A 14225-nucleotide genomic window follows, 5' to 3' on the forward strand; every position below is an offset into this window, starting at 1 on the left:
TGCAATTCAAAAAAATATGTATTGAAGGGCTAAAGCGAGAGTTGGTAGTAAGGCCAGCCAAGAATAAGCCCTAAGTTTTTTAATGCAAGTGACAACTGAAGAGAGAACAGTATGTTCTGTCATTTTCCAACAGATTACTTATGATAAGGAAAATACTCTTTCATATTTTTAAGAAATAATCACGCTATTTCAGGAGTCGATTCAAAGCTATCCACGAAGAATAACAAGAGGCATCAGGTGCCATTTCTTGTTGTGAGCTGTGACTGGACCTGTGATGGTCAATAATGACAAATAACCAGAGGAAGATGAAATTCCCAAACACATTACCAAGACTCTCAGCAGAGTCTTGATGTATTGTAGCACTTTCCAGCCAACGCATACATCTTCTTTTACTCTTTGGCAGCTCTCCGAAGGGTTTTTTTTCTTTTGGGTCAATAACACACAATTGCAGTCACTTCAGAACCTAGCTGCAACGGTGGTGCCCTGTCAGGGCACCCACAGCTTGGGCCAGCATGCCACCTCCAGGCACTGCCGCCTGTGGGGCTGTCACAGGTGGCATCTGTGGCTCCACAAGGCTTTCTGAACCCTCGAGGAAGGGAAGCTGTCACACAGGTGGGATGTTTGTGACAGTCCTGGCTTCCCAGCAGGATGTGGGCAACTGTGGGTGGTTCATGGCATGGCACAGGGAGCATAGTTTGTCCACCCCACTGTACTAATGTAACCCGTAAACCACATCACCCAGTGTCAGATCCAGATGTCTCCTAAACACCTGCAGGAATGGAAACTCCACCACTTCCCTGGGCAACCTATTCCAATGTCTGAGCACCCTAAACCTGCGAAAAAATCTGAATCACCTCTGCATCAGCTTAAGGCCATTTCCTCTAGTCCTCTCACTGTAGGCTTGGGGAGACTGGCCCCCACTTCACTACAATCTCTTTTCAGGTAGAAAATGCTCCTTTACTGTGCCCAGTTCTGGGCTCCTCAGGACAGGAGAGGCATGGAGCTCCTGGAGCAGGTCCAGTAGAGGGCAACAAGGACAAGTCAGGGACTGGAGCATCTCACTTATGAGGAAAGGCTGAGGCCTGTTCAGGTTCGAGAAGAAACGACTGAGAGGGACCTCATTAATGGGTATAAATATCTAAATAGGGGCTGTCAGAGCCTGGACCAGGCTCTGCTTGGTGGTGCCCAGAAAGCGGACAGAGGCGAAGGGCAGAAACTGATGGTCAGAAGTTCCACCTGAGCATGAGGAAGAACTTCACTGTGCAGTGACCGAGCACTGGGACAGACAGCCCAGAGAGAGTATGGAATGTCCTTCACTGGACATATTCCAGAGCCATACGGTAACGACCCTGTGCCATGTGCTCTGGGCTGGCCCTGCTTGAGCTCCCTTCCAGCCTGCCCCATCCCGCGCCGCCCGCAGTGCCGGGGCGCGGCGCACGCCGCTCCCGCCGTGTCCGAACCCGGGGCGGAGCGGGCCGGGCCCGGCGCTCGGCGCTCGGTGCCGTTGGCCCCGCCGGGCGGGGCGGCCGCGGGGGCGTGACCGCGTGCGCCGTTGGGTGTGCGGGGGCGGGGGGGCCGCGCCGGGGCTGCCCGCGGGTGGGTGGGAGCCGTGTCCCCTCCACAGCCCCTGGGAGCGGGCGCGCCGGCAGGCGGCCATTGGGAGCCGGCCGGTGCCCGCCTCCCCGCCTGCCTCCGTGCCGCGAGGGGTGTGTGACAGGCGGGCAGGGCGAGCGCGTCACGCCGCCCGTGCTCCGCCCCTCGCTCCTGCTCCCGGCGCCGCCACCTCGGCCCGGCGCGGGCAGGCGCGCGCGGCGCAGCCATGGAGCCGGAGTGCCGGGTGCTTTCCATCCAGAGCCACGTCGTCCGCGGCTACGTGGGCAACAAGGCGGCCACCTTCCCCCTGCAGGTGAGCGGGCGCGGACCTGCTCCTCCTCCTCTCCCTCCGCCGCTGTTCCGCGCGGGGAGCCGGGCGGGCGGTGTGACGGCAGCGCTGCCCGGCGAGCTCCGGTGCTCGAGCAGCTCCTGCCAAGCCGGGGTAAGGTAAAGGCACGGCGGGGAGATGCCCGCACGGGCGCCCTCCCCGCCCGCCCCGGTGCCGGCGGCAGTGCCCGTCCCGGGGTTCCGCGCACCCCGCGGCCGCTGCGGCTGCGCCTCCCGCCGGCTCCGCGCCGCTCCCGTTAACGGAGCTCCTCCTGGGGCTGTGGCACGGCGAGCTGTGCCAGGGGAGGGGGAGCCGGGGGTGCTGCCGGTGGGTTTGCTCGGCTCCGCGCTGCCTGCGGGGTGAGGGCGGCTCTGCTGCCGCCAGCAGGCGCATCCAGCCGGGGTTCCTGCCCTTTAAGACAGTGTCATCGCCGTGTCCCGTGTTGGGGACCCGGGGCACCGGTGTCCTTGTGCTGGCACCCAGCTAAACCTTGCCTCCCTTCAGGGGCGGTGGGGCTGGGTGATCCCCCGGCCCGGATGGTCTGGGGAAGCCGTAGTGGGGTGTAGGGGCCACTTAATGCGTGTGCAAGGCAGGGCCAGAGGAGCTGCCTGGCATGGCCCGGGGCTCGAGGGTGTAATTGGATCTTGGCCTTCGTGGCTGTCATGTGCCGCCTTCAGAGTTGTTTGTTTGGATCTCGCCGGTGGTGGCAAAACATTGGGCGGACCTTTGCACTGTTGGTTCTTTTGGAGGGTCTGTGTCCTGAAGGGCCGATGTGGGGCCTGCCCATCGGGAGGTCTTTGTGCCTTTACTCAGGAGTGTCGGTATGGAGCTCTCGGAGAGCCTCATTAGCAGTGCACGCTGTGCTGTGACATTGGTTATCTCGGTGTGTGCTTACAAACGGTGTAACTCATTTGACTAGACAGGAGAGATGATGTACTCTGATAAATTATGCTAGTGAGATCAGGTCTGCAACAAGCCACTGTCACACCCCCGTATCACCATCCAGTTATAATGTAATCAAGTCTCTTGAAAATTAATGTATGGTGAAGGGTGATGTATGTGTGTAATCCAAGTATTGTGGAAAAATACAAGTATGTAGAGCTCCAGGCCAAAAAGGTGATCATGAACTGCAGGTCGCCTGTCCTTCCTTTCCTAACAAAATGATCTCGAAATTGTACTTCTCCTTTCAATTTCTGTGTAGCAGAAGAGAGCACAGTAGTACTTATTCCAGAAATCTCCAGTCTATTAAGCTGTTCTCTCTCTCCATTCTAATTCTCTGTCAAAGGTAATCTTTACTTTTCTGTAGCTCAACCTTTCTGTGACAGGTAAGCTGTGTAACTTGGCAAATGGGTTCCTGGAAAGTGTTTTTAATTCCTTGGCTATGATGGTATAAAATATTGCTGGAGTTAAAAAAACCCTGTTGTTGGTGTAGCTGGGTTTTGTTCAGGAAGCTGTTGCACTCACACTGTGTAGTATTCCTCAGTGTATAGTGTAACAAGAAGTTTCTGGAGTGGGAGGAAAAGAAATTTACTTGGGGAGCAGCCAGACTCCTGCCACTGCTGGCTGCACTTGCAAATCCTATGTAGGCAGCCCTTAGTGAAGCTGTGCTCGTTGGAAAGTTACCTAAACCCTTGTTTTGCTAGAACATCAGATGGGGCAAGGTGCCCAAAGTGAAACTTTGCTTTTCTTTATGAAGAGAATTACAAACCTGAGTCTTTCTCTTATATTGTTGTTATATAGCCGTGAAAATGATAACCTGTATCTGTTCTTGAGGATGGGTGCAAATCTGACATGCTTTTATTTCCCATTCCCTTTTTTTACTTTATTTTTCTGAACCAGTTAAGTGAGGCTCCCTTTAGAGCTCATCACTATTGAGTTAGCAAGGCAGGGTATATGTAGATATGTCTGTGTGCTTGTGAGGTCTGATGGGCTGAAATCCTGACACAACAGTTCAGGAATCTGCATTTGGACAGCAGCTTCCAAATAGAAAACCTGGCATCGTTTCACCTGCTTTTTGCAGACTTATCCAAAAAACATCACTCATGTTTGCATGACCCGATCTTTGGTGGAAATCTGTGACATTACTATCAAGAGCAATCTGCACAGAAGGGAATTTTTTAAGATTTTTTTTAATCAGTTGGTTGCATTTTGTCAGGCTTCCACTAGAGTAAAAGCTAAAGTATTTAAAATGTAGGTATGTGGAAGGACTTCTATGGACTGTGTTGCAAATGCTTTCTATAAGGCAGCACAGCAAAACATAATTAGACCATATATTAGAGCAGTCACAATAAAGGAAGTAATAGAGCTAAGTGAGAAATATTAGAACTCTTTACATCATTTCAGGTTAAAATACATTTAAGTAATGAGGCAGTCTAGATTAACTGATAGGTCATAGAGGAAATGTGCACCTGGATTTGCCAGAGAGTGAACTGCCCTCAGCACTGCTTTGAATTCTGCCTTGTGAAGAGTTTAAATAGTTTCTACTTGCATGATCTTACTATCTCTTTTAAATGTTCTGAAAGTAGTTCTGAATTATTTTTAGAATAGTCTTAAATTATTCCACAGCTGTGTATTCTGAGCTTTTAGTATCAAGAAGTGGTTCAAGATTGTCCAGCATTGAAGCGAGTAAGAGCAGTAGGGTGTACATTAACTTGGGGAGTTGCCATTGGGAGTCAGATAAGTTATTTTAAAACACAACAAAAAACAGTTTCTAAGTTTCTAAATGTTTCTAATGTTGACTTTGATTTGTCATAGTTTTTATTATTATCACCATGATATTCAACTTCACTTTTATCATATGTGTTTTTTTTTCTTTAGAGACATCTCTTGGCTCTTAATTTTAAGTATAATTTTATCTTGCCCTTCCTGCCCCAACTCTTAGGTAGGCAGAATGTGGCAATAAGTAAAGGGAGCAGAACTGCCAAGTAGAGAGTTACAGTCCTCCTCAAACCACAGAGGATCCAGAAGTACAAGGTGATTTCTCCTCTGCAGAGGTACCTCATTCTGACCAAGAGGAAAACTTTGGTTGGCAGTGGAATTTAAGATTCATATACTGCACCCATCATAAAATCAAGTTTTGGAAATCCGTGTGTCAGTCTGTGTGCTCAGTTCTTGGGGCCTCCATGAGCTTCCAAGAAAGAATTTTGAAAGTATAAGGAAGGGGCAAGAGAAAATCCCAGCCAGTTTTACCTGGGCACTGGACATTTGCATTTGGTTGCCACTGGAATAGTTCATACCCCTGTCTGCAAACCAGAAAATGTTGATCTCTGCTTATGTCTCAGTAGCAGTGATGGTTTGGGGTGGTTTTGTTTGTTTGTTTGTTTGTTTTGTCTGCCCTAACACTCATGTAATATGAGAAAATCATACCTCTGTTTTGAGTATTTAATTCCTGACTTCCTTTTATATCTACTTATCTTGAAGAGAGAGCTAAAAGCTGAGACAAGCCCCATTAATTATTTGTGTCTGGAAAATGAAATTGTCTGTCCTAAACTGTAGAAACATAAACAGTTTCTACAATACAGCATTAAATGGCCTTTTGAAATCTATTACATTATTTTATTTTCCTTTTAACTTTTTTTCTCCTGTTAAATGGAGATAGTTGTCCAGGTATTAAAAAGGACTGATGGTTCTCAGACCAGTTCTCAGTAATTGTCCTCTGGAAAGAAAACAGTAAGTCTACATTTTAAGCTCCTTCATAATTGTAGAAAAGATGGAAAAACAACTTTGTTCAGTACTGGTGATAATTTCTAGATGATAATTTCTTTGATATTTGTGGACAGTCTTGAACTGTCCAATATATGCTGAGACCAAAACCAGTATCAGTAGATCTTTGCTAATTATCTACTGCCTTAGCAAAAAAGTTTAAGACTTTTTTTTCTTTATTTTGTTGAAAAGTATAGTCACATGGCTTAAGGATTGTGTAAAAAGATTAAGTGCATCTCTTATTTAAGATGACTCTTTTTCTTTTTCAAACCCTGCTATTGTGTTAATAGTATGAGTCAGAAGAAGGATGAATCAATCAAAAGTCTTTACAGAGTAACAATAAGAAATGTTCTTACTGGATAGCCCTAATCTTTGTTACAGATCAAAGGCTGAAAAAACCTAAACCTTAAACAAAAAATAAATACAAAGATGAAAGAATGCATCTGGTCTTTGTAATACCCAAACATTGTCCTAAATTGCATATCTGAAACAACAGTTATTGCTCTAGAGCCCTACTTCAAATGAAGCTTGTGGAAGCATGCTTTTTTCCCCCTGACTTTGTACTTTTAATAAAGGTAGATAAGGGGTGAATGAACTAAAAATAAAACCAAACAAGCCAAGACATAAGAAAATTGACAACCTCTCTGGGAAGGCTTGTTCAAAGCTGTGTAAAGAGCATTTGCTTCTTATGTGGTGGTCAGCACAGGTAGCTGCAAAATACTGGTGAATACCTTGCACAAAGTGAGGCTCTGAAAAAGACTTGCAATCCAAAAAGTCCAGAGGAGGTGGCTCCCCCAACCTGGCAGTGTGGATTTCTGGGGAAAGGCTTTACCAGACCTTTCCAGAAGTGCTTTTCCAGATCAACCCAGCTCAGATGTACTTGAGAGAACTTTGAACCTCTCAGAAGATTGCAGGAGATGGACTTTCCACCTGCATGGTTGACCAGGAGGGAAGGCAAATGGGACAGGACTGGGAGGGGATAAGTGTCACATTCATATTTTCTGAAAAATCCCTTCACCCAGGATTTTTCTCTTGGGAAGCTGAGAAGCCTCAGAGAAAAAGGGAAACAATAATTATTTGATTTGCTTCTCCTGTGTTTGGCTGCTTTGGAATGTGGTTGGACATTTTTTACCAACAGGTGATTGTTTCATTGGTTTCCTGTGAATTATTTTGACTCATTGGCCAATCAGTGCCAAGCTGTGTTTGGGCTCTGGAGAGAGTCATGAGTTTTCATTATTATCTTTTTAGCCTTCTGTAAGTATCCTTTCTGTATTCTTTAGTATAGTATTCTTTAATATAGTATCATAAAATAATCAATTAGCCTTCTGAGAACATGGAGTCCAATTCATCTTTCCTTCCTGCCACGGGGCACCCTGCAAATAAAACAGATAAGAAAGTAGATTATTACTCAAAACAACAGCAACAACAACAACAACGAGTGTCTGTGTCACTTTCAGCTCCTAACGTTGCTTTGAGATAGACTAGACTGAGGCTGCTGGGGTCTCACTTTTGCCTAACAATAGGAGTTTATGTTTGTGCACAGCTCTAAACAAAGAGACCTCAATTTTCTCTTTGAACTCCGAATGGAATCTTTTCAGCTACGAATGCAAAATAATCAGCTTGAAAAATTAGAGTTATTTCAACCTGCCTAAAAGAAGTGCCGCTGGGGCTGCAGATGTGCTGTGGACACTGAAGGGCTGGGCATAGCCTCTGATGAGAAGAAGAGTAGGACTGACTGAACCATCCTCATCCAGGGTCAGCTCTGTGTGGCTGTGGGGTTTCTGACTGTTCCTGCAAGCCACTCAGTAGTGGCAGCTTGTTAAATGAGCCTTTGTCATGAAAATGCAGAAATGCTGAGGGATGTCCACACAGGCTGATTGTATAACCCAGTTGTAAAGCTGCAAAAAGCATTTTAAGACATGTTAAAAGTTATTGTGCAGTGTATGTGTGGAGCCAGTTGACCAGTTGGCATTTTAAATTTTTCAAAAAGACGGTGGTAAATGGTGATTGATGATTCTGATAATTTGCTGACTTTTTCGTAGTAAATTGGGGAAGTTTGAGCCATGTGGATGCATATGCTGGTATTTGACACAACAGTTACACCGGAGTGTGTGTAGTGATGTGCAGTTAACAAATAGTTTTTGACAGAAATGTAATCTTTTCATCTGTCTCAACACAGCAAAGAGAAAAGATGAAGGAGGATCCCATTTGGTGCCTACAAGTACATGCAAATATTTGATTTGAGAGGAAGCAAAAATACTTTACCCTGATTCACCCACTGTCTTTGGGGAAAAAAAATGAGCTGTCAAGAAATTGCAAATCTTATTAAAAGACTGGAAAACCTTGCCTAGAGGTGGATTTGCACTGTTAGTGTGGGGAGTATAATATACTCAGAGACTCAGTAGCAAGTGTTTACTTACTTAAGGCATTTTTATATTAGGAATGACCTTATTTTCTCTCTTTAAGTCTTAGAGGTTTTTTTAAAAAAATTTTTAGAGTATTTGATGTCTTATTTCTGCTCCAAATTATATCTCCAGATGAGAAAATATTTTTTTGTGTATAAACAAACAGGGACAGATAACAGAGGGAGAGTGATCAGGTTTCTGGGGAAAGAAAAAAAAGCTTCAAATTAAAGTTAATTTCATGTTAAAATGTATGGAAATGTATTAAAAACAAAAGTGTAGTTTGAAATAATAAAATTAATCTTCAATTATATATATATATATGCAAAATGTACAAAGGTACACTTGAGAAAAACAGGAGGCATACTGATAGTTACTGATAGCTCTCTAAAATGTTTTTTAAGTAAATTGTTGTCTTTTATTGTTCACTTTTTCTGTTTATATCCAAAAAATGATGGCCACTTTTCCTTGAAAAGCATATTTAGTAATTTTAGATAAGGGATGCAGCATTATCCATGGCTGACTGAACACATACCAGGCAGGTATTTTTAGCTTTTTTAGGCTGAACGGATGCAAGTGGAAGTTCCACTTCAGTTGCTCGTGTTGTATGGAAAACAGGCTGGAGTTGGTGAGGCAAGGTTAATGTGAGGAGCTGGACATTAGTCTTGGGACATAAAATGTCCATTCTTCTGAAATTACTATATGCACTAGAGTGTTCAGCTGCATAGTAATATGTACAGAGGAGAAAAAAAATATATATATGATGAGCCTAATGTTTGAAACATGCCAGGAAGGTCTGTGCTGATAGATAATATGAGCCCCAGGAGAAGCCAGACTAGTTCATCATCTTGTGGCTTGGCAGCAGTGAGGTGACTTATCATAGCTAAAAAAATATTGCTGTGCTGAACTACCTGAAATTTTTCAAGCCTTTGTTCAGGACTCGTATTTGTTCATGTTAATTCATCCGTGACACCTCCCAGCTCCAGCTCCCTTAACATCTGGAGCAATTATCCATAGAGCAGGAGAGAGAACTGAGATACCAAAACCTCTTCTGTGGTTCATTTAAAAACCAAACAAACTTCTCTTCACCCTCTGTCATCCTTTGTAAATTTTAAGCATATGGAGTAGTTTGGGCTGAGTAGAAATCCTTGCATGGTGATTTAATTTTGCTGTCTTGGGAATGCAAATCACCTCTTCCCAGCTGCATGTGTGGGATTGAGGAGGTGCTGGAGCACACACTGGAAAATGGAAAATCTCTCCCCTGTGGCAAAACAAAAGCTGGAGGGTTGCTTTCTGATCTATGGGTGCAGTTGCTCCCAGAACCAGCAGTAAATGGTTTTCCTGACCTGCAGAACTCTCCCAGTCTGGCTGCAGCCCTTCCCCTTCTCCCTGCTGTGGAGTCCACTCACCTTTTACCTCTCAAAAGAGGATCTGTGTGGAAATCTCCAGCAAGAATGGCACAGCTATCAATGACACTATTAAGCTGAAGGGAGGAATCCATGACAGTCTGCAAGAACAGTGCTCATTGGAAACATCCAGAAAAGTTGGTCTGTCCACAGTATCAGAATACAGCAATATTTTTTCTCTTAATTTTGCAGATTGCTAGCCAGTAAACCCAAGAGTATGTTATCTTTCATACTCCCCCTTTTTTAAACACTAAGTAATTTAGGTGGTTTTTTTCCTAAATTTTACCATGTTTCTTCATACATGGCAATTTTGCCTCCATCTTCTCTGAGGGGAAAGAAAAATAAAATGAGTTACAGCAGAAAAATATTGTTAGCTAAATTCTCAAAATTTAATACTGTTTTGCAGAATTGTACACTGGATGGTCATGTATTTAGTAAAGTCTGGCCTAAATCTAGAAAAAAATAAATATATGTATTTTACCAGTCTGTGTACCTTACGAACCTGTGTATTTTATTACCTTTTTTTTTTTTGATGGGGAGTACTACTGCTTAAGGTTACACTGAAGGAAAACTTTTTCCATCCATCTTCACTGTGGTTACTCTCATCTTTCTGGCAGGATACAGCCCCTGGCTCACAGGGGTGAGCACCACACTACCTGTGAGAAACCATCAACACAACTCTGAGCTTTTAACAAAAATGAAAACATAAGTTTTCTAAAAAAACAGCTGTTTTGTTCTCACTGTAGTTAATGGAAGTAACATTGTGCCTCTCCCTATTCATACAACAACCAAACAAATCCATGGCAAGCTGGTGTTTAAATTTGAGACATTTTATATTGTCACCTGTCCTCTAGGATACTGAAATCTGCTGGTTTCAGTAGAGAAGCCAGATTGAGAAATGCTGCCAGCTGGTCCTTCCACCTGCACTATTTTGTGTCCACTTCAGTGCTCCAAGGAAAGTCATTTTGTGAGGCCATGTGGTAAACTGCTCTGAGAAGCCACCCAGGTTATAAATGACTTGGCAGAAATGGAAAAGAAGAAAGTGAGGGTTTATTTTGTGAGCCAATTTCTGATCCAGTTCCCAAACACAGCCCCACAGACAGCTCTTTTGGCATAGCTGAGGTGCCAGGCAGGAGCAAGCCCCAGGCTCCTGCACATGGTGTCTGCTAAAGGAAACATTTTTCAGAGTGCTCTTCTCTAAGACATCTGCTTGCTCTGGAGGAAGTGGTGAGACATCCACAAGCTTCATTCTTCCTGTCTATGACCTTGGTCTAATCTTTACATGATGTGGCACCTCCTTCAGGGAGCTGTTTCCTGTTCTGTTTCTTCAAATATCTCTTACCATGCAATTTAATGTCTAAACCTTTGGTAGGAGAGTGGGATCCATTCATAGTTCGCCTAAGGAGTCCACATAAAGAATGTGCTGGATAAAACAAATCTCCCTTGTAGGATAACTCTACCTCAGATGTACAAAATGTGCTTGCCCACACCTTGCTAACGGACTGGAGGTTAGGGACCTGGCTAGCCAAAATATGAACAGCAGGACTAAAAATAAAGTATAAAATCAGAGGAAAAGAATGTGCTGTGGGATCCTCCTCCACCATTTCATTCACAAAACTAAAAGAGATAATTCCCACGCCTGTTGAACCTATGGCTGCTGTCTGTGTCTGCCTCTCCTTATCAGTGTTTGCAAACCTTCTCGTGTAGCACTGCAGGATTCCAGCTGGCAGGAGTTTGCAGTGACAGTATGGTGTTTTTGTCAAATTACTTCCAAGTGTAGTAGGAAGCAGCATGAAGATAATGAATCTGAAATCTGCAGTGAACCTACTTCTCCATCTGAAATCAGTATCTGAAGTCACTGTTGCTTGACAGTAAAAAATGTGTTTCTTGGGTGGAAGGCAAGCAGATACCCCCAGCATCACCTTGTTCTGCTATTTTTATGTTTGCCCTTTAGTGGGAAGAATGAAGGGGAAAACAGCAGCAGAAACAAGTTGTTTTCTTGTCTTTTATTTGCCTTAACCTTTTTAAATGGGTGTCTTGTGGATCCATCAGTTGATAGCACTCCAGATGGCAGCAATGGCCTCCTGCCCATAGAAGGGTCAACAGAGGAGCTCTACCAGAAATCTTTTGACCCTGCAGTCATCTCAATCCCAAACTAGAGCTGTTGTGATGCAGGGAGTAGTGCTGAGGAGGGTGTGTGTCCTGCAGGCACAAGAGGCTGTTTGTTTGAGTAGCCTGTGGAAATGGTCATGATGTAGAACTAGGAATTTCTTAGTGCTGAATAAAATGGCTGATGGGAATTTTGATAAAGGGATTTATTTTATGTCATCTGAGTGCCTTGCATTGAACAGTTAGTAGTGCATGTCAATCAGTCTGTCCAGGTGCAAAGAAAAATTAGTGACATTGTGGTATTAGCTCTGAAGTGTTCCTGTGGCTCCAAGACTTATTTGGAAAAACATCTTCAAGGCATTATTGGATAATCTTGAATTTGGCCTAATTACCATTCAGTAAGTACTTGCATTGCAAGCCTTTTCAGAAAGATCAAGAAATTATTTGAGAACAGATTCACTGCAGTCTCAGGCTGTTCTAGTCTTTTCTGTTCAGTTGGTCATGATATTACAGCTAGATCAGCCCATCAGCAAATTCTCAGTGAGTACCAATTTTGCCAGAGCACTGTGACAAAAATTGTAGTCTGCTCTGGCAGAAGAGAGAGGATTTGTTTTCTGCTCCAGTCTTTACAATGTCCTCTGTGGTGTCCAGTGCTGAAGTCAGCTTATAAATCCTGAAAATGTGTATGCAGTTGATCACAGGTAAAAATGGGGTGTCACTGCAGAAACAAGCCCTGTTTCAGTGCCCAACCATCCTCTGGGGGAAGAACCTTTTCCTAATACCCAACCTAAAACTGCCCTGACACAACTTCAGCCATTCCCTTGGGTCCTGTCACTGTCACCACAGAGCAGAGATCAGAGATCAGTGCCTGCCCCTCCTCTGCCCCTCACTGAGGTCTCCCCTCAGTCTCCCCCAGGCTGAACAACCCCAGTCCCTTCAGATGCTCCTCACAAGGCTTCCCCTCCAGACCCTTCACCATCTTCATAGCCCACCTTTGGATGCTCTCTAATAGCTTCATATCCTTCTTCCATTATGGTTCATTTTTCTCAAGGTCATCTGGTGTATATTTTTACTGTCTGTTTTGTAATTGTCTATTTCTAACCTCAGAATTTGCAGTGGTCTGTTCATAAATCACCAATAATATGTCAGCATCCCTGTCCCCAGTTTATTTGCTCTAGTATTTTTATCCTGGCACAATATCCCAAATATCCTAATGATTTTTCTTTGCAGTGCCTTGTTAAGTGCTGCACAAAAATACAACTATATTATAAGTACAGAATTCTCTTAGATACTTAGTGTGCCTTATTAAAAGCTCAGAGAAAAAAGAGATTGGGTTAGTCAATAGCAATTTCAGTTCAGTTTATCAGCCCACGCCAGCAATTATTCCTGTTCACTAATTGTCAGGACATGCCTTTTCTTTTTCCCAAGTTCCTATTTCTCAAACTGAATTAGTGTTTTTACTTTTCTGCAGCCAGTACAATGTATGTTTTTTTGGTTCAGCAGCAAATGGAAGGAGATGCAATTAAGGGAAAGAGCTGGCACATAGTGAGAGGCACAAACTGCAACTGGGAAATTTTTCTTTTTCTCCCACTCCAAATCAGTTTGATGACAGAAAATCAGCCTTTAAAAACAAGTTTCTATGCCATATCCAGGGGAGTACAGTGCAGCAGTGATGTTTACTGGAGCTGCAGTGATGGCTGTGTGAGATGAACTTCCAAACTGTAGGATATTAATGCAAACAGCTTGTGATACAATGGATGCATAGAGCAATCCATGGTTTGACACAGAGGCTTTCTTATTGCAAAGTATTGCTGCCATTACTTGGCAAAAAACACCCCAAACCTCAATTACCTTGTTTGACAGGGTAATTTTAACAGTGGTAGTAAAGTTAATTCTGTTAATGTATTCCAATTAAGATTGGGTTTAATATATGTAAAAAAATTGGAAGGAATAGAATGGATTTGGTTTCTGTGATACAGCAATTTTTTTTACACAAATACAGGCATTCCTGGCTAGTTCAGTTTGTGAACTGTACATATGCTCTGCTAAAAGTCAGCAATTTGGAGCCTTACCACGAAATTTCTTGAACATTCCTAATAAATTGTGTCCAGTTAAGTCTTGGTAACCCCCATGGTTTATGTACATCTTTGTGCTATAAAAATTTGTCCTTTGACTGATGCCACAGTTGGGATAAACCTCACAGGCTGCTAATAAAACAGTTGGGGTAGGGGGAAATATTTGTCTTTTGTGTATTTGTATATATTTGAGATGCAAGATTTGCTCTAAAATATTCCCTTTTTTAAAATGCTGCCGTGTGCTTTAAATGGTGTAAATCAAGGTACTCCCCAGTGCTTGGAAAGTTTGGCTTTGAAGCTGAGGACATTTCTTTTCTTTCTGTAGTGCTCCATGGCTTGTCATATGCTGCCATAATTTTTGAAAATTAGGGGCAGCTTCACAGTGTAATGGTTAGAGGACGGGATCATCTCTCTTACGAGGACAGGCTGAGAGAGCTGGGTGTTTTGATTCATTTTGATGATGTCTGTTATACTTTTTTTAGTATTTACTCCTACTTTGCTCTAACTCATCAGTCTGTTACCATTTGTTGGCACAAAGGATGGGACATGCCTGGCTTGGATGTTTTATCATTTGAATATTAATTAGAAGAAGAGTCATCTTTTTTCCATA

The 14225-nt window shown here is 43.6% G+C and overlaps 1 protein-coding gene across 1 annotated transcript in view; it reads left to right on the forward strand.

Annotated features, from left to right (window-relative positions):
* The first annotated feature begins 1709 nt into the window (after nucleotides 1-1709).
* The window catches only part of PDXK (pyridoxal kinase), a 42241-nt gene continuing 29725 nt past the window's right edge, over nucleotides 1710-14225 (forward strand). The window contains exon 1 of the mRNA XM_084226563.1: nucleotides 1710-1906. Coding sequence (XP_084082689.1) covers nucleotides 1820-1906 — 87 coding nt within the window. The 5' untranslated portion in view covers nucleotides 1710-1819. The remainder of the gene's footprint in view (nucleotides 1907-14225) is intronic.

The sequence above is a fragment of the Fringilla coelebs genome, assembly GCF_963513975.1.
Source record: "Fringilla coelebs genome assembly, chromosome: 2".
Taxonomy (NCBI): Eukaryota; Metazoa; Chordata; class Aves; order Passeriformes; family Fringillidae; genus Fringilla; species Fringilla coelebs.